The following is a 19925-nucleotide window of genomic DNA, read 5'->3' as shown; positions in this document are numbered from 1 at the left end:
TTTGTAAAATGGGAAGCTAGCCTGCTTCCCTTTGTATCAGTTGGGCTGCATCCTGTCTGGGAGATGATAAGAATATCAGTGCACAGGCGAAGACCAGGTAGCATCGGAGGAACATTTGACATGACACCAGCTCTGGCTGTCTGCAGATGGCCGTTCTGCGTCTCCCCCGCTGAGACGTCGCTACACGTAGGTCACAACAAAGTGACTAAATCAGAAAGCAGGCAACAATACCGACCTCTCCCAATTACTTTAACACAATGCTGATATATCCTCATTATCTTTCGAGGGGAACAGGCTTACAGGCTCAGCTGCACAGGCCAAATGGAGACAAATCATAACAATATAAAACAAGGCACCATGTGACTAACTTAATCCCTATTTATATGACAGGCAGTGCATCTCTAATCCCCGGTTTATAATGATTATAGTTGCAATCATGATAACAGTTGTCTTACAAATCCTAACACCCACACAACTCACACGCACACACATATTCCAGCCCTGCTTTGTAAGTCACTGGGTGGCCTGGTAATAATATAATGAGCATCTGGGAGCCATAGGCTCACTGTGTGGGTGCGAAGAGGCAAAAAACCCATATGGGGACAAGCACTCTTATTTAATTTCATTTCATAAGACAAGTTCATGAAATGAAGCAACAACCAACACGTATTACACTGGTTGTACTCACTCCCTTACTGCTTGCCAATACAGCCAGTCAGATTAACTGCATAATCTACAAAGTGAGTTTGACAGAGATGTTAGAATTTGGAAATACTCCCATATGTTTTTCTCTCTTTTTTTTTTCTTCCACCAGAAGGGAAGGAATGATGAGAGTCCTTGCATGAATTACCCCGGTAAATGAGAGTTTAGAAAGCGAGATAGTTGTGAGCTACAAAGGGTTTGGGAAGAATAACATTCTCAGTGAAATAATCCATGAAAGGCTTAATGCGGTTTTTATTTGCTTTGTTCTTCCAGAGGCACGGGAGGCCTTCATAAAACAATTTTCCTTGCTGGAAGCTTCAGCGGGCGCACTTTCAGCTCAGCTGCATGGCATTACAATTGGTTTGAACTGCAGCATCAGCATGACGGAAGAAGAGGATGGGGAAGAAGGGAAAGATGGGAGAAAGGATGCGAAACGTAGAGGAGCGTGTCAAATCTTCACAGAAATCCTGCTGATGATGAGAACATCCAGGGATCAGCTGAAGCAGGCGACGCTGGACCTGGACAACGTGGTGGGTGACACAGATGCTCAGTTTCAGTCATTTGTAAAGTTAGCTTGTATAGTAGTGATGACATCACCAAGGGTGGCCATGGAGTGCATAGATTTCCTTGACTTTAAAGATTGCATCACCCTTCACCTTGTAACACATCTGCTGGTGAAGATTCTCAGTCATCCAGGTCATAGATGACAATTTCAAAAACAGTTAAAAAACAATCCACTGGACTTTGTGTCCAAGTTCTAAGACTATACTGTTATGAACTATGCATAAAATGTCCAAAACTAACACAATTAATGATTAATGACAATTCCTCCCATTTGCTAATCAACCACATTCTGTCATATTGTGCTAACCAACTTTCATTTTGCACCGTTAAGTAAATTATTTTGCACCAATCTACTTAATGCTCAGGTTGCTTATTTTGGTTTATTTATTTTCATAAAACATCTTTCGAAACGCTTATCTCCAAAAAGTTACAGGTGTAAATGGTATTATATTCTGAAAAATATAAATTAACCTTACATTTAACTCATACATTTCCTTACAACAGACTATTACAAGCTAAAGGAAATTACTTCAAATAGTGGATTGCCAAAGCAGCTACTAACTACTTAGTTAGATTATCTAAATAGAACAAAGTTACAGATTGGTAAAATGAAAGACCAAAACTATAAAGCCTGGAATAGTGTCATGGCAAGCTGGCAGCACCCTAAATGAAAACAAACTAAGAGGAAAACCAATGGAAGCTAACTTCAGCACTGGCAATCGCCCAAGACTGTAATACTCTATTCAAGTTAGCCTGTTAAAACAACAAACGATTAGGTAAACATATGTTCCTGTAAAAACAAACAAACAAAAAGGTTCCAACAAAGGGAAGTAGTGCCAAATGTAATTGAAGGTGTCTGAAGTGCTATTGGTATTCCGAGCAAAGCAGGGCCTCCTCTGTCCTATTACAGGTGTATTGACAGGTTCTAAAGGCTGCATTGCACTCCAAAACACTTTCGATACAACTGGATGAGTTGTATCCAAGGCACGATCAGGCTGACCAAAATTGAGTGTGGCATCAAAAAATCAATACTTCAAGCTTTGTTCACTGGGAGAAGAGCAACTTCATCAGTTTTTAAAATAAAATAAAAGATTCTGGTTTCCAAACTGCAAAAAGTGTTGTCAAAACAAGGCTGTCAGGCAGAAGTCTCAAAGGACTAATGATAGTTTTTACTTCACCCCTCAGGATGGTTGAAGATTGGGCCAAAAACTGGGTAAGACATGCAATTTATAGCTGGTAATATGAGAAGGGCCCTCTGTGAGAAAGATTCTTAATCTGAGATTTATAACAGTAAGTGAAGAGTGTATATTAGAGGAGTCAAACAGGAAACAGGGTGCTGCAGAAGATAAAGCCCTCAGTGGAACTAGGCTAACCAAATTCTAATGGACACTGAGTCCTACCTTTTATCCAAATGTAGATATAAACAGTGTAACAAATATGACAAAGATATAGCTGCAAATCTTTAAAAAAATATTGAGTGCAATCCATCTAATAACAACCAAACTATCTATTCTTTGCTAGTAACACACCTGAATTTCCTCACAGTGGAAAAAAAAAGTCATCATATATACTATACCTTCCTGACTATTTCATGTTTCTTACATTTCCCCTTTTTCTGAAAATGATCAAATCTAAAATACTGTAATTGACCGAATGATCTTAAATATTTACATAAAATATCCCAACTAAAGTTTTAATGAATGCCCCCTATGAACCTCTCGAGTTGCTGCCCGCCCACATGTTTTGCCATTTGCAATCTTCTGTCTTATACTGGCTGGATATTTAACCTCTTTTGGCTTAATTGGCAAAAAAGGAGTTTGCAGAGATAATATTAACTATTTGATCTGATATTACAAATCAGTTTTAAAGCCCTTAAAGTCCTTAAATTCTAAATAGGTTAAATTCTAAATAGATAAATAGGTTATAAAGATTCCATTAGGAAATAAGCCTAAGAAGACCTGTTTTTACATGTGATTGGATTGTTGAACTCTGTCCATGTTTTAACCATTTGACCCAAACTGTCATCCTCAGGGGAAAGAAAAATGGTTGAGAAAAATCAAGTTTAGGCATTTATACTTGAAAAACACAGTCCCAGCTGTCAAACACGGTGAAAATTGGATAATTCTCAGGGTCACCATTAACACTACTGATGCATTGCACAATGGATGGTGTAATAATTAAATGGCTACCTCCAGAGTAACCTCAACCCAATAGCTGGTGGGATGTTTCAAGAAAAAGATGGTCTCAAGTGTCACTATCTGATCCGTCCTGGAAGCACAATCCGTACCAGCAGCTCATTTTCGCTCTCCATTTTATTCTGTAAAAATACCTAAAATTATGTTTTTCCCCTCCCCCATAAAAAGTAAGCATTTAAACTATAATGTGTTAAAGGTTAATCATGTATTTCAAGGGGGAAAAATGCCTTAAAATCCTTTCTGTTTTTTCACTTGTCTTTGTCCGATCTGCTCCGGATATGGAATCCTATGCAACTTCCGGGAGCTAACATTTTTGGCTTTGAATTTAAACATAAATCTAGTATTTTTGAGTTTTATGTTTTCCTCTTGTGTTAACCTTATGGTAAATAGTGCGTAACCTGAAGAAAGAAACAACTAAAATGCAGATAAACATGGTTTAATCATGTTTTGCCGGACTGCTCTTTTTGACGGAGAAAATGTAAAAAGCATCAAAAAAAATTTCTCAGAAAGGTTCTAAAATATTTTTTAAAGATGTTTATTAGCCTTCTTTGGTGGGTTAAGGATAGTAATTAGTAATTTCAGTACAATAATTACATTATTTATTGAAACCCTGATGTATATCTGGTTGCACATACACAAATGAGCTGATGGTATGGACTGTGCTTCCAGGATGGATCAGTTAGTGACATCAAGCAAACAAAAAGTTGGTGTAGCATTAAGTCGGCTAACCTTTTTTAGTGGCCCAACCCACCTTTATTTATGTTTATGATTCTTGCCAGAAAACCAGGAACTTAGTAACTTAGGGGAGTTACTTCAAGCTCCCCGGGCGCCGGAAATGGCAGCCCACTGCTCCCCAAGCGGGGATGGGTTAAATGCAGAGAGTGAATTACGTTGTGCTGTACCTGTAACAGTGTTTTGAGAATAAAAACGCTGGAAAAACAACTTGACTGTTTCTGTTTTTAATAAAATTCAAATATTCAAACAGAACCCAGGACTTTGTTAGCACCAAAAGGTTTTGTCTCTCTGTGTCTTGTGAATAAACATTTGACCAATACTTATATATTTGATTTTGTAAGTGTAATCTTTTCCAAAGAGAATCCATATGTGGTTTTACAGTTAAAATAAATTAAACCTCCAAATTATAACAATTAACATTTTTATGGGATTTTTCACTCACACAATAGACCTCTCACCCCCACTCCTACCTCTATTATGAACCAACTCCATCTAAGTAGCAAAGCACTGTGTCCAAAAGCAAGAGTTAAACTTGTCTTTAATGGACTCCTAAATTAAGGACTTGTTCTTCGCCCACTAGGAGGCCGTTTATTGTCTGCCCAGGGCTTGCAGGAAGCATCCATGGATCTGTCTGCCATGTTATTTAAATCTTAGAGTGATCAGTAAGCTTGTTCTTGCCAAAGTTCTTCTATCCGAGTTTTCTAAGCATCTTTGTTCTTGCACATAACAAGCAAAGAATTAAACTAAAACTCTAAAGCTCTCATCACCTGCAGCAGCTGTTTAAAGTCGTAATCAATAGACAGGCAGTCTTCAAAAAACAAGCAAAGAATTAAACAGTGTTAATTGTAGTTTGCTTGGTCTGTTTGCATTTCTCCAAACTGAATGTCACTCAGTGTTCAACAGCATAGTGCAACCCTTCAGGTTATGTATGCATATGTTTAATAACATGGACTGGTTTATTTAAGCATGGACCCCATTTCACCCTTAGATTAGCCTTATTTCTTTGTGGCATAAATTAAGCTGATTTGTTGGCTGTACATCCTTTATGTAACTCTCCCATTCAAACATATCCAGATGGCGCTCTGGTTTATTGAGATCTGGCAACCCACTGCAGTACAGGGATCTCATTGGTATGCTCAAGAATTTATTTAAGAGGATTCAAGCTTTGGAGATGGAGCATAATTCTGCTTAGTTTAAGCATCAAAATGTGGTTGTAAAGGAATGGAATTGTTAGCAATAGGCACCAAGGTGAGCTGGGGCATCTAAATGATATTTAATTGATACTAAGGGGCCTAAAGCGAGCCCCCGCCACACCTCCACCAGAAAACATTGATATGACTGAGGATGGGTTCCTGCTTTTATGAAATTCTGACCCTACTTTTTGAAAGTCAAGGCTTAACTAGAGACTCATCAGACCAGGTAATGTTTTCCCAACCTGTTATTCACCAATTATGGGGAAACTCTTGCTCCATTTCTTAGCTGACAGGAGGGGCTCCTGTTTTTTGATCTCTGCTGTTGCTCATCTTCTTCCTTTAGAAAGGGCACATACTAAGCTAAGCATGGTTATTTGAAGCAAAGCTGCTTGTCATCCTATAAGTCTGCAGCTTCACCTCTGAAATTCACCTAACTTTTTCACACTGGATATTATCTGTTCGTCTTCCAACTCTTAGTTAACCTGAGAGTTTGTTGTGTAGGAAAATCCCCATAGATCAAATGTCTGAACAAAACAAACCACCACATCTTCCAAGAACAGACATTTGTAAAATATGAAAACAACTTACAGTAAATGTGGGTTTTACTCTGACCTGTATTTATTTACTGTTTCTCTAGGGTATAAAAAATCTTTTATCAGTAGCATATCCTTTTATGAAAACTGTGGAAGTACTGTAGTTTAAAGCTAGTCCTCCCACTCAATGTGTTGCTTTCCCTCCCTATCATTTTCACAGATCATTTCTTTTGAAGCCATGTCAGCGCCTAACAAATGGAGCATAATGGTCAATGACTCCCAGGTCCTAATGAAAAGGTAAGTCTATTTAATGGGCTTTTAGTGATCATTTATAAGCAGAGGCTGTTTCAGTAATCTGTGGATCTCTGCTCGGCTGCTTTTTTGTGCTTGTCACTCACATTGTGGTTAAACCGCAGCAGGTCGATGCTCTGGACCCCTCAGAGCTCGGAGCTCTATTATATGCTTGTTCCAGAAACCTGGCCAGGAGATCCAGTGAGGGGAAAGCATCAATGCTGAAATCTATTTCACCTTTCCTCAGGCTATCATAATGGTCTATTATTCTGCGCTGCATGCTTTTTTTCTCCCTTTTTTCACTTTGTACTCCTTTTTTTTCTTTCTTTGCAGTCACAGAGAAACGGCGGACCACATTGAAGCCATAGCCAGCAGGGCGGTACGCGAGTCAAAGCAGACTTTCAGCCTGCTGATGGATCTACTGCAGGACAACTCTACAGAGGAGTACATTAGGAATCTGATGGAGCAGTGAGCAAAAACATTTAATTTATGCACACAAAAAGGAAACACAAACAGAAAGAATGCTCAAGGTGTTAACACAAAACAGTCTTTATTTATAAATCCACCAGGCAGCTCATTTTTAAGCTTTTGCACTGTATTTCCAACAAAGTGTACCTATCCTCACATTATAACCCAAAGCCTTCTCTTTCACTGCACCCTTTTTTTTTAAAGCACGCTGGAGTTTAGGAGTAAGACATTTAGTCACAGGGGGGACAGCTTCTCTCTGCTGTAAGCCTATTGCTCTCTTGGATTTGCAGCGTGCTCGCTGCATCTCCTAGCGTGTGATTGCTCTGAGGATTATCCCGAACGCCAGACAGAATGATGCAAAAAGCCCTCCGGTGGCCATGATGAGAGCAAAGAAGCGAGGAGCTCAAAATTGATTACCCCCTCCTAACAGGAGTCAGCTTGATTCGGGAGAGTTCTGTTCATCACTGGAGCAGTGCAGCACAACACTGTGTATGTGTGCGAGAGCCCACTTTGAAGGATGCAAAGTGAGCGGGTTTAGCACAGATGGGCACCATTAAATTGCTTTTTCCACACATATTTCCCCATTTGTTGATACTTTAGTAGAGACATTTTATTGTTTGGAAGCTATTGAACCATGGGGCTAAAGTGTTGAATCCGTTTCTATAAATAGACCTCCAGGTCTCAGCGTCACCAAGCATGAACAGTGAAGCTATTAGTATCTTTTTTTTTTTTTTTAGACAAACTCTTCTATAGCTAAAGAAAAAAAGAATCACTTTGCATCACTGGATGTCTGAATTTTAGTTTAATGTGGCATTTTGTTGTTTTTTACTAGTAAACTTAGTATTTTTGCTTCTGCTAAAGCTAAAAATACTTCTAATAGTTACCAGGTAAACTCACCACTTAGACTAAACTATTAAGTGCAGTGCTTGTCAAAGGAGGAAGCAAAAACGTATTATTAAAAGGGTAAAAACCGAGTGTGTTGCACATTAAGCTTTGTAAAATACCCACTTCTTGCTGGTAAATGCTTCAAGGCAGTTGAGTCTCTTGCTGTGCTTTTCAGAATCACTAAATGGTAATCACTTAATCGACTGGAGTTTAGCAAAAACAGCTTTCATGCAACATGAATTTTGTATTATTATTTTTTAATTTTCAATTAAGATAACAGGAAAGTAATGGTACACATAAACAACAAAAACATCCAATAAAGCCCTGTCGGATTGGTAATCACATGTACTGGGAAAAAAAAACATTTATACCTGAACATGCTTAACAATATCTGAACCAAATAAATGTATCTTGATCTCATAGGACCACAGGACATGGTTGGAATAATTCATGTCCTTTGTTTGCATGTCTTCTGCAAGCAGTTGTTTTGTTTTTTTTTCTTGTGCATAATCTTTAAAAGAGACTTTCTTCTTGGAAGACAGCACAGAGACCAATTTGGTGCTGTTTGTTACTGGTCTGAGCACTGACAGGCAAACACAAGCTATTACTGAAGTTTCCTTCAGTGCAGTTAATAAAAGAAGGAATAAATAAGGCATTATCTTTCCTGACATTATGGGGAGTTAAAAAGCCCACAGCAGTCTTATCAAATGTGTCTCGCTAACATTTGTGATGGTTATAGTTGTAGAGCTAGTTTCATAACTAGTGAGATATGATTAAAAAGCTGGATATAGGTTAGTAGGTAGTAAAACAAAAATGGATTATTAAAGACACAGTAACAGGTACATTATTCTTCTGTGATTCATTTGTTTTACATGCCGTTTCAGCCTTTTTACATAGAGTTGTATGAATATAAATAATGGTGCAATAGACCAAAATTAGGGCAGAATATGTTTTTCGTTTCCCGTTAAAAAGGTACATTTTACGTATAAAGAAATCACACAGGCGAATCATGGTATGAGGTTAATTATCCATAAGCCATCCTAAATGCAGAAATTCACACCAGCAAAATATAATTTCCTGAGATAAAATGAGTGTAAGCGTCATAGTATTCTTTTTCTTTTTATTAGGAAGGTTTTATTTCAACAAAAAAAGGCTGCAGTTTTCAGTTTCCATTTTATGGTTGGGTGTTGCTGTAATTTGCTGGTCTTATAAGCCTTATTGGTGTGGTTCAAGTTCACCTTCAACTATTTTCTTTTGCCATTTCATCAACATTTAAGGTTTAATGAAACTGAATAGCTTTTCTCAGATGAATGTATAAAAACTACATAACCGTGTAACAAGCTCAACATTTAGTCAGAATATCAGAAGGTTCCTGCACCCTGCCAAACATGTTAATTAATTACTCAGGAAATGAATGCTGAGCTGCCGAGACCAACTACCTGTGCTATTTGTGTATTTGCTCTGTTGAGGCAAAACATATTGGATATGATTACAGCTGTGAAGCTGATAAAAATGGAAAATTTCACATCTCCTGCACCGCGTCTAACACCTTTCATTATTCATCACACTTTCTTTGCACAGTGTCACTGTCTCCTTACTACTCTTTACTCTCAAGTCTCAAGTGAAACTTCCATGTTACATCAATGTCAATAACAGCACAGGGTTTCCCAGTCAAATATCGCAAGTAACGCCTCTGAATACATGTATTGAATATGAGGCACTAACGGTTTTGAAGTACATCTTCACGTGTTGGTATTTTCACACATCGAATGAATTCAACACATTCAGGTTCATTTTAATTTTATCTTTGTTACCTTATGTGTGACTAATCGTCGTCACTTTCTTACTTCTTTCATGCCAGAATAAATCAAATGCAGCAGCAGAAGGAAAACCTCACTGTGCTGCTGAATACTACCGTAGCTGAACTTTTGGCTGTGGAGAAAGAAGATGCCGTTTCCAAGCTTTCTTTGGGCAACATCACATCATCCTTACATCAGCTGACTTTGAGAACAGAACCAGACATGGAGCAAACTGAGTTTAACCAAACACATCTGGAGAATCACACTGCACAGGTCAGTCCAGACAGCAGTGTTGCTACGTGAGTGGGTGATTGTAGGGAATATATGATAAAAGTCATGTTAACTGAACTTGCATAATATAGATATGGAATACTTTAAAAGGTTATTGTTAAAAAAAATCACTCTTTATTGGCTGCAGAGGTCCACAGGCCATAAGAGAGAAGATTTCAGCAGAACTATTAGATCGACTGACCACAAATATTTAGGGAAGAGTCACTGCAATGAAAAAACAAAAAACAAAAATATCTAATGCATTAACAACTTTTGCATTGCCTGAACTTGTCTAAAATAGATATAACTGAGCAGCTTTAGATGCATGTAAAATTAAATTTGAATGGCTGGGGAGGACAGATGACCAGCAATTGAAGTTTTCCCCTTGATTAAACATTTTGCAAGCAAAGAACACCAATCTGCCACAGAGGGAAAAGATTTTGGCAGACTGCTCAGAGAGTACATATAATTCCAGACAGCAGTGATCATGCTCAGCATCTTCAAGCAAACAAAACACTGTAAACTGCAATGTTTAGAATCAGATTTTTTTATTAGAGATTTGAAATCTACGAGGCAATGTGACCTCATGAGAAAATGTCACGCAGTGGCTATTTTATATTCAAATAAAACTCTTTTTATATGATTTGGGCTTATTTACTGTATATCTGTTATTACCATGTAGTTAAGTGAGGAACTACTGCAACAGACAGAAGAGCTGGACCAACAAATTGGGGCCAAGGAACTTCTCATCAGTAACATCAGCAGGGTGGCTGAATCAGTAAAACAGACTGTCAAGAAACACTTTGAAAAAGAAGACAAGATAAAAATGGTAAGTATGTTGACAGATATTTATATATATATTCTTCTTTTGAATTTTAATCTTTTGAACTACTAAATTAAGCTGTTTTTTTTCTAAGCCTTTATTAAAGTTTACATCATATGCACAAACTATTTTGTAAAAGTATTTTCTCACTTACCTGAATAATTGAACTCAGATGGTTAAATCACTTCCATAGGGTAGAAAATCAATACCAGTTTAAATTGAGATTTTTGACCATCGCAGATGGAGATTAACATTGTAAGACAACCTCATGTTGTGGCTTTAAACTGTTATTAGCCTTTAAAAAACAAAGACAACCTGCAATAGTTATCTTACAATGTTGGATATTTGAAATGGGCATCTGTGTGTGTGAAAGGTGCTACAAGTCTGCTAGTAAGCCGATAGAAATTTACCCATAATACTCATTTAATATCATGTTAGATGTAGTGTTTGTTTAGATTGGGGTTATTTTCATTTATTTATTCTTTATCTAACCTGTTGTATCAATAGAGAACTCATAGCAGTCACTGGTATGGACACCAAATGTTAATGAATGAGTAATAAACACATACCGCCCACTCTGTAAGTAAAACTGCCATTCAAAGTTAGCCTTTCTTGCATGATAACATGTTCAAGCATTGAAGTATTTATTGACTCAGAGCCACGTGACGAGAGCTGATCTGTAAAAACCTCAGCTGTCTTTCAAACTAATGGGAAGTTATGCAGGTTTATCGACATGGCTCTTACAGAGACTTTGATTTACAAATTTTAGGGTTTAATTTTTGGGTTTATCCATTCTTTCTGCAGCTACAGGGACGTGCTCAGGCAGCAAACACTGCGGCTTTAACATCTGTGGTGAAGGGGAAAGAAGTGGAGTCCGAGGCCATCACCTTGCATAAGAAAATAGAAAGTGAGACTGTTTCTTTTTTTAATAAATACTCAAATTCAAAGATAAGACAAAGTATAGATTGTCTCCAGAGTTGAGTACATTGGATTTTTTTCTGCTTAGACAGCCTGGATAAGATTTTGAATGAGAAAAAAAGAACTTTCAGTACTGATCAGTCTTCAACCAGGAGACACTGACCTTCTTAAATCTGCACCTTGCCAAGTTTAGAACAACTTGTCTGCTTATATTAATTCTGACACCCTGCCTTTAGACATGGTGGAAGAGTGGCCCCATCAGCAATTACAGACCAAGGCTGCATTGAAGAAGCAAAGACCGTTGGAAGAAAAGGTCCTGTCTGAGGTCCAGAAGAAGGTCAAACAAATTGAGAAGATGCTAGAACCTGCCAAGGAAAATGCCAGCCTTGCAAGCAACACCACACAGGAGGCAGGACAAATGGCATATGATGTGGCTAAGGTGTGTGCTTGTTTTATTAGTGTAAATGGCTATTTTTGGACAGAAAAATTTAGCTTCTTTAAGCAAATTTTACTTTTTTAAACAAAAAAGCATTCGGTCAAAAATTAACATGGCAGAAGATAAAATTAGTTTTTTTTTATTTCTCTTTAATCAATTTTTCCCCCTTTTCTCCAACTTAAACATTAAAAAAGAGTAATCATTTCTTAGTTATTTTGTTTTTTTAAAGATCTTTTATTTTATATCTTTATATTTTTATTATATTTTCATGTAAAAGTAGCTTTGTGACACTTTAAATTTGGCTCATATACATTTAATTTAGATCAGGCTGTTTTTTTTTAATTATATTTACAGATCAATAGATCGTTTATCTATTTATTCAACTTTAAAAATACATTACATTGTTTTTTGGACGATCTTGTGTTTTGGAAGTGATTAGTGATATTGGTTTTAATTTCTGTCTGATGATGCACTCTTTCTATTATTTCATTTGTTTTTTAATGTTTCAATGATCTTGCCAAGGATTTATTTTTTATCAGTGTTTAAAAATCAATTTCAAAATAAAAGATTGTAATCCAAATAACAAAACTCCATCCAAATCCAGTTTATCAGGTAATGGCGTTTGGTCACAAGTGATTTGCGTAATAGTAGGCCTAGCTTTTGAGCTTGAAGGTCGACTTTAATTTCAAGTACCTTTTACTGTGAAAGAAAATGGACATTATTGCCAACCTTTGTTTGTGTCCTCTAACTATTCTGAATTTATTTATTTACTTTTTATGTTTTGTATCTTGTTTTCAGGGATCCAAAGCCATTCTGACCCAGGCCAAGCATACCAGAACTACAGCTTCTCACCTTAACTCGCATATGGATTTGGCTTTAAAGCAGCTGTCAGAGCAAGAATTACTGATAGAGAAAGCAAACTCCATGATCCCAACAGAGGTATGTTTTAATTTAAATGCAGCAGCTGTCTTTTCTTTTGTGTAAATTATTTTTCTATAACAATACAGTTAGACCAAGAAATTAGAGCCTGTTAGTTTAACTATATTCAATGCAAAACAAAAAAAATGCAATAAAACCATTTAAGATCTTAGCAATATTTTCTGGAACCATTTGAAGCATCAATATTAGGTGCAGTAGAATTACCCAATAGGAGAATCTTGCATACACATTGGAAAATCAGGACTGAAGTCCTTGTACAGCTTAAAATAATTATTAAAATTACAAGACATAAAAAAAAACTGTCAGACTGTATTGTTTCAAAAAGTAAAGGCATCTAGCTGTGGGAATACATATCTCTAGTGATACAATGAAGCATGGACAACACTGATGTGAAGAAAGAGCCAAAGAAAAAATTCCTTTTATGCTGAAAAAAGTCTTTAGATTGCAACCTTTCATTGGACAACAACCCAAAAGATGCACCTGAAGATGCAATGAAATGGCTCTGACCACCTAAGAATATACATTTTAGTTCTCTAGATGTGCAAGGCTGATAGAGATATACTCCAAATGACTCACAAATGTAATCGAAACAAAACAGGGTTTTGCACAGTATTAACTAAGGCAATACAGGGATTTGAATATACGATGCATTGCACACTTAATATTTTCTTTTGGATTCTTGTCTTTCGTTTTATTTAAACAACACATTTATATGTGAGAGGAATGACGTGCTGAACTATGAATGTAAATTTAGAACATTAATAAATAATGTAATAAGTTAAAAGCCAAACAGAGAAACAGAAGTGTATAAAATTGTGCTTATAGGAGCATATTATAAAATATAGTCTGACAGTCTTAATATATTTTATATACAACCCTTCTAAGCCATTTTATGGAACCAGACAAGAAAAAATGGACTCTTCAGAAAACTAGGTTTAATACTCAGATATGTTGCTGTCTAGATCGTACTGAGGCAGTTATGACATATGAGACTTTATCAGGCTGTTTTGAGATAACTATTGCTGTAAAGAATTGTTTGCTTATTTCTCAACACCTTGAAATATTTTAGCATTTTAGCAGAAATCTTCGTAAAGACATCTGCCTTGAGGTTGCATCTTAGGATGTCTGATCTGAAGAATCTCTGCATACAATGTACACGAATCAAGAGTTATAAAAACATGGCTGCTGCGCTTTGCATTCTGGGACAGCGGGCCCTAAACAGTGAGCACTAAAACAATGCAGCGCCTTGATGCAGGTTTACAGTGCCTCAGTTCGCAGGGTGAGGCACCCTGCGAACTGAGGGTGCCTCACCCTGCCTCACCCTGGTGAGGTGACACTTAATTCCCCTCTGAAAAGGTTCCTGTCAGACATATTCTGAAAAAGTTAAGCTGATACCAAGTTTGCATTTACTGTTTTATATTATTTTGTGAAGTTAAAAATATTACCAAACTTTAGCTTTATCTTTTAATATTCATAATCCAACTTTCGTAAAGATTCACACTCAACGTTAAGTTGCAACAGCACCATGAAGCAGCCTTTTTCATTGTTTTTGATATTTTTTTTACTTAGAAATAGGATTCAGATATTGAAACTGAGTCATTGGTGGTGCACAGAGGTAAATAGTTGAACAAAGCTAAAATATTCCATGTCACAATTTCCTCGTTAAAGAAGACAAACAAACAAAAGACGTAACAATTCTTACTTCTCAAATTATGCATAATAATTAATTTCTATCAAACTTGGCCCTTGAAAGAAATCATTTGGTGCTCAATTTTTAGGGCCAGGCATCCCAGAATGCAATGAGCATTCTGTTTGATCTGCACCTCCTTTGTTCAGCATAAAACTATATAATCATTATTGTTCTTTTTCTAGCCTGAAGTGTCCCTTACCAGCATAAAGCATGACATGGAAGCAGCTAAACAGCAGTTGGAGGCATATTCCGTAACCCTAAGTGAACTTATCAGCAAAATAGGTAAGTTTTCTGCCTGGGGAATTTCACTGGAGCTAAATTTGTGGTTCTAGAGTTAATGTGGAGGTATATTAATATACACAATGCCAGGTACAGAACACTATAGAGTTCTAATATTTTCAATGCCTCTTAATCGTGAAATATTCCATATTCCACATCCTTAGTGAGAGACTAAAAGGCAACGAACTGCTGCAAACAAGGAAAACTGGATTTATGTTTTAGAAAAAAAGAAAATAAGACATGCTTTAGTTTACTCTTATGTGTTTAAGATAACGTACATTTCTGCAAGAGAGAACAATTAATAGTTTTATTAAGTCAATCAGTTGCTGACATTAGCATGTTAGACCTTTATTAATATTACTACCATATTTTACAGAGGGTATGATGTTCTTTTTCTAAATTGCTGTTAGATTTTACCAAAAAAACAAAAATATCCACCTTTTACTTGTCAGTCTTTTGAATATTCTCAATATTCTAGTGAATATTCAAAAAAGGTGTTTTCTTTTTATATGCTATTGTCAGATAGGCTTTTAAGTTACTTTTGGTCATCAGTGATTTCCCATTCAGAACTTTTTCATGTCTGTTTCTTGTTGTTGAATCATGGAATATGATCTTAGCTGAATGAGGCCTGCTTCAGATGTGGTTTAGGTTCTTCTTTGACCTCCTGCATAAGACACTGATGCACTCTTGAAGCATAGAAGGCCAGTCAGTCCTGAAAAGGTTCAACATTCTACCATTTTTCTTTTTTATTTATGGATAATGCTTCTCACTCAGCAAAAAAACACAACAGAATTTGAGTGAATTCTCAGTTCTGCTGTGTTGATTGCAATCAATTCTAATAGGAAAAATTTTATTGAACTCCAGATATGTCGTTCGTTAGAGTAAATTAAAGACTGGGGCAGGGGAATTACTTTTTCACATAGTTAAAGCTCGGTTTGGATAGATTTGTTCCTCTGCCTTTGTATTTAATTATGTTATCTCTCTTAAAATGTATCTGATAATCTAAAGCATTTGTTTTTTATCTTAAAAAGATCAAACAAATTAAACCTGTAAGGGCCAAATACTATTTACAGTATTGCATTTGTCATAACCCTTTAAAATGAAGAGTCAACTAAAAGGCCCAGGATTTGACTCTTCATTGTCAGCATGTGACTTGCCTAAGAGGATAATGACCAAATCACTTTAATTAGGTCATCACGCAGGCTGACATGCTGTTTGAATTCAATCCATTAATAAACCGAAAAAAGAAGCCTTTGTATTTTTCCGATTCCCTCTGTGATATCCTCTTTCTCCATCTGTTCCTTGCCCTGTGTGTTTTGACCAGACGGGAGCGTGCCACTGGAGCGATTTGATCGGATTCTAAACGAGACAGAACGCCGCCTGAGTATGCTGCGTGGGAGTGTGGAGAGCCCAGCACTAGGCTCCAAGATCCAAAAGCTGCATTCTGCTGCTAAAGACCAACAGAGCCGCCTGTCCCTCATTGAGCAGGACATTCAGGAGATACGAGTAGAGAGAGACAGTCTCAGGGACATTGCCTCAAACCTGCCTCAGTCCTGCCCCCAGGCCTCAGCAGAAGGTAAAGCCTAGGAACGGGAGGTGATCAGGATTGCAACAAAGCAACCAAACATCTGAAAAAATCTGGCGGATGTTTTAATAAAAAGAGCTGTGGTCATATTATTTCTGCTTCAAAGATTCCCTGATATTTTCTCTCATTTTTTTTTCCTTTTTTGCCCAAAGCTACAATTCATTTTCCCATCAATGAACAAAAGACACACATAGTTTATCTGAATGCCTCCAAGCTCCTGTCTCCAGTGAATCATACCTGATCCTCCCTCTTCATTTTTAACTTCTTCTTTTCACCCCTCCATTTCTGTTTTTCAATTTCATTCGATTTTTTTTTTAAATAGACATAATGAGAATTTTAATTTTCCTGTGAATAATCGAAACCAGCCACGATGAGCCGACAGACGACACCCACAGGTTTGGATATTGTTACCTTTCCTTTGCAAGGGAGAAAAGGTGTGTCGGAGGGCTTCTTCAGACTGACACATTCATTTACACTTCAGCTCTTGTTTCATCAGTGTGCCTTAATTAGCAATTAGTCGTCTTGGCCTCAGCAGGATTCAGGTGAGACTTCAGCAACATGCAGCCTGGGATTTTGGGACTCTCATGTTGCCTACCTGCATGTTTTAGCTTCCTTCCTTTACTGAGGCCTTGTCCACATGTAGCAGCATATCTGGAAAAACTATTGCATTTTTATACTGCAATGCGTTCCAGCCAAACGTTATGCATCCCTTTAAATTAATTATCCTAAAAACCACAGACAAAGTATAGATTTCTAAACATTTTTTGAGCCTGCGTGTACGTGAAAGGAGGGATATGATCACAGTTTGCAACAAATATTTCTTCACTGCATCACAGATTTGCAATCATTATTTATACACTTGACCATATGGTGGAGTTAAAAAATGTATTTTCTCATAGACATGTTGATTTTTGTTTTGCTGGATTCTGATTTGCTGTCAAGTTTAAGTTTCATGGACACTGCCCCCTGTGCATCTGCTGTGTTTAAAATAATTCTCAGTGGCGTATTTCTGTAGGAGGATGTAAATGAAACGTTTTCTAAAATACTTCCTGTATATGGTATTATTTTTAAGAATGGTGTAGGGGAGATGTTCAACTTTTTTATAAACCCTGCTACATGTGGACTAAGCCCATTATCAAGTTGTGAAACTGCCTTGCTTCTTGGGAATTACAATTAGACGTATAGATGCCCCCTTTTGATCAAAATGTTTGAGCATTTCTTCAAAGGTGTCCTTAACTGATACTTAATTAACAGGCATGGGCTGGTACGATAGTACCTTAACACAAATCCAAAGCAAAATTGTATAACATGATTTAGCAATCATCTGTATTGTAAACATAATTCAACAAACAATACATACTGCAGAAGAGACGACACAAAGTGAGGTTTGAGCCTTAAATAAGGAGTTTTTACAAACGACAAATGTTTTACATTATTAAATCCAGGGTTGCTTTGCCCTTCTGGTTAAAATTAATACCTGTCATAAGTAAAAAAGAAAACATTTTGGGGGGTTTTAACAAAGGTAAAGTTTAATCCATCTTAAAACACATTTAAATAAGACAGAAACAAATTCAGTCTAATACAAGGGAGAGCAGATTAGGCAAGAGTTCTAAGAGTACAACTTCAAAATAATACTGCTCAAGCATACGATATAAAATAGGCCTCAAGAAAAATGTATTTTCTATTTTTATGGCTAGAAATAATCTAATTAAAAATTCTTGGCTGAAAAAGGAACAAAAAAAAACTGTACGGTATATAGAGGTCATAAAACCAATATATAACCACAGTACTGTACATTTATTGCCCTTCAAATGTGAAAGTAGGCTTGTTTGTGGACAAGAAGGTTCACTCACCATATTGTGTAGGTGTGTATGGTGTATATTTGAAGACATCCCAAGGTCTGAAGAAATAAGGTATCAGGTCTGAAGCAAAAAGTTGTCAGGCCTTAGGAAAGCATCAGAGCTCATTCTTTAAATTAAGTAAAATCTTGAAAAACCAAGCAGTTATTTGAGTGTCCAAGAGCGTCATTATTGCCTATGCCATCTTAAAACTGTGTTTTGGGATTGTAGAAGAATATGTCATGGTTCTGCAATGAATGCTTTTCTAATTCCTGACTTTTTATTTTCCTTTTTCTTGTTATTCCCGACTCTTGGGGCTTTTTCAAATGTGAATGATAAATACATCCACTAGTCCTGGATAAAGAAGATGGGTCTGGAGTATCCTTCATGGCCCCACTATTTGCCTTGATTCCTTGCAGCTCAAAGCACATTGCTCAAGATTGGAGAGCAAAATTTAACAATGATGGAATAAATTGTGCTTGTAAATTGATATAGCTGTAATACACTTACTGTAATCCAAAATAAACTTTTAAGATCTTTAAGGCAAGAATGTATGGCTTGGCTGAAAATGAAGATCTGCTCAATTGTTCAAGATTTCACTGTATTAAAAAAAAAGCCTCTGGCATTTTCCTAAGACCAGAAAAATTGATTCCTAAGATCAGATTTTTTTTTACAGATACTAATTTCGTTGTTTTTTTTTTCTAAGAGCTACAAGAACCGTCAACTTTTTTCCTGAGAACTGACAACCTTTTCCCAACAGCTATTTGTTTTTTTGCTTGATAACTTATCTTTGAGACCATAGTACCATAAACTGCTAAAATGTTGCTTTTAAAAACTAATTTTTTGAAAACCAGTCTGCATTGATACCATAACCAGCCAATGCCTGTTAATGAATTGATGGACATCAAGAGTTATACTGCACTTTTTTTCTTTTATGAAGAATTCATATGATGTGATTTTAGCAGCATATCTACAACCGTTTTTAATAATCAGGAATATATTTCCATATTTTAGGTCTGCCAATAGATGAAACTGTTCTAAGGACCATACTTGCAATATTACTTCTTTTGTATCATATCTGTTGTTTGTGGACCAAAAAGTACACTGTGTGACATCTTGAGATGGGATGATTTTACAGTAGAAAGGTGTTAAACTGCAAATCCAGCATATCAATAAGTGTAATAAACCTTATCTGGAAAATGTTGTTGTTATTTGTGTGCACTGTATTTGTTGCCTTTTCATTAGTTTATTCAAATCTTTTCTGGAAAAAAGCAAACTAGCTGTTGAATAAAACCACACCATGGAACTATTTAGATTAGATTTTGTTTGGGTTGGTTTAAAAATTTCACAACAAATGGTCAAGCATCTAAAAGAATCTTAAACAATAACAAAATAATGATTGCCCTTAATAAAATAAGATCATGTTAAATTAGTGCAATATATTTATTCTTATCTGATCTATCATCCGATTTAGAAAATTTAGACATAGTAATTTGTTTTGTATTGTTATTCTTTCTGTCCCTGCTGTCTTTCACTCCTCTCCTTTGATCGTGTGTTTGTTTACTTGTGCTCTATCTTCTCTTATGTTGGCTTGCTTGAAATATCTACAATAAATTAATTAGTTTTTTTTTTCAATTTTAACATTCAAAACAAATGTCTGGAGAAGATAAGTGTTGAAAGTTAATTTGAAAAAAGTCTTCTGTTTTTACAAAACCTATTTGAAGATATGCTTTACCCTCCCACAAATTATTATCCAAGTATTAAAGGGATAGTTCGGTATTT

General features: G+C 36.4%; 1 protein-coding gene across 1 annotated transcript in view; it reads left to right on the top strand.

The window, feature by feature from the left end:
- LOC107096811 (laminin subunit gamma-3-like) overlaps positions 1-18072 on the top strand; it is a 184515-nt gene extending 166443 nt beyond the window's left edge. Inside the window, exons 19-28 of the mRNA XM_015393636.1 lie at positions 976-1232; positions 6143-6219; positions 6547-6681; positions 9428-9638; positions 10318-10464; positions 11263-11365; positions 11613-11815; positions 12611-12751; positions 14624-14723; positions 16045-18072. Coding sequence (XP_015249122.1) covers positions 976-1232; positions 6143-6219; positions 6547-6681; positions 9428-9638; positions 10318-10464; positions 11263-11365; positions 11613-11815; positions 12611-12751; positions 14624-14723; positions 16045-16307 — 1637 coding nt within the window. The 3' untranslated portion in view covers positions 16308-18072. The remainder of the gene's footprint in view (positions 1-975; positions 1233-6142; positions 6220-6546; positions 6682-9427; positions 9639-10317; positions 10465-11262; positions 11366-11612; positions 11816-12610; positions 12752-14623; positions 14724-16044) is intronic.
- The last annotated feature ends 1853 nt before the right edge of the window (positions 18073-19925 follow it).

The sequence above is a fragment of the Cyprinodon variegatus genome, unplaced genomic scaffold (assembly GCF_000732505.1).
Source record: "Cyprinodon variegatus isolate N-32 unplaced genomic scaffold, C_variegatus-1.0 Scaffold651, whole genome shotgun sequence".
NCBI lineage: Eukaryota > Metazoa > Chordata > Actinopteri > Cyprinodontiformes > Cyprinodontidae > Cyprinodon > Cyprinodon variegatus.
This window is presented reverse-complemented; position numbering and strand designations above follow the sequence as displayed.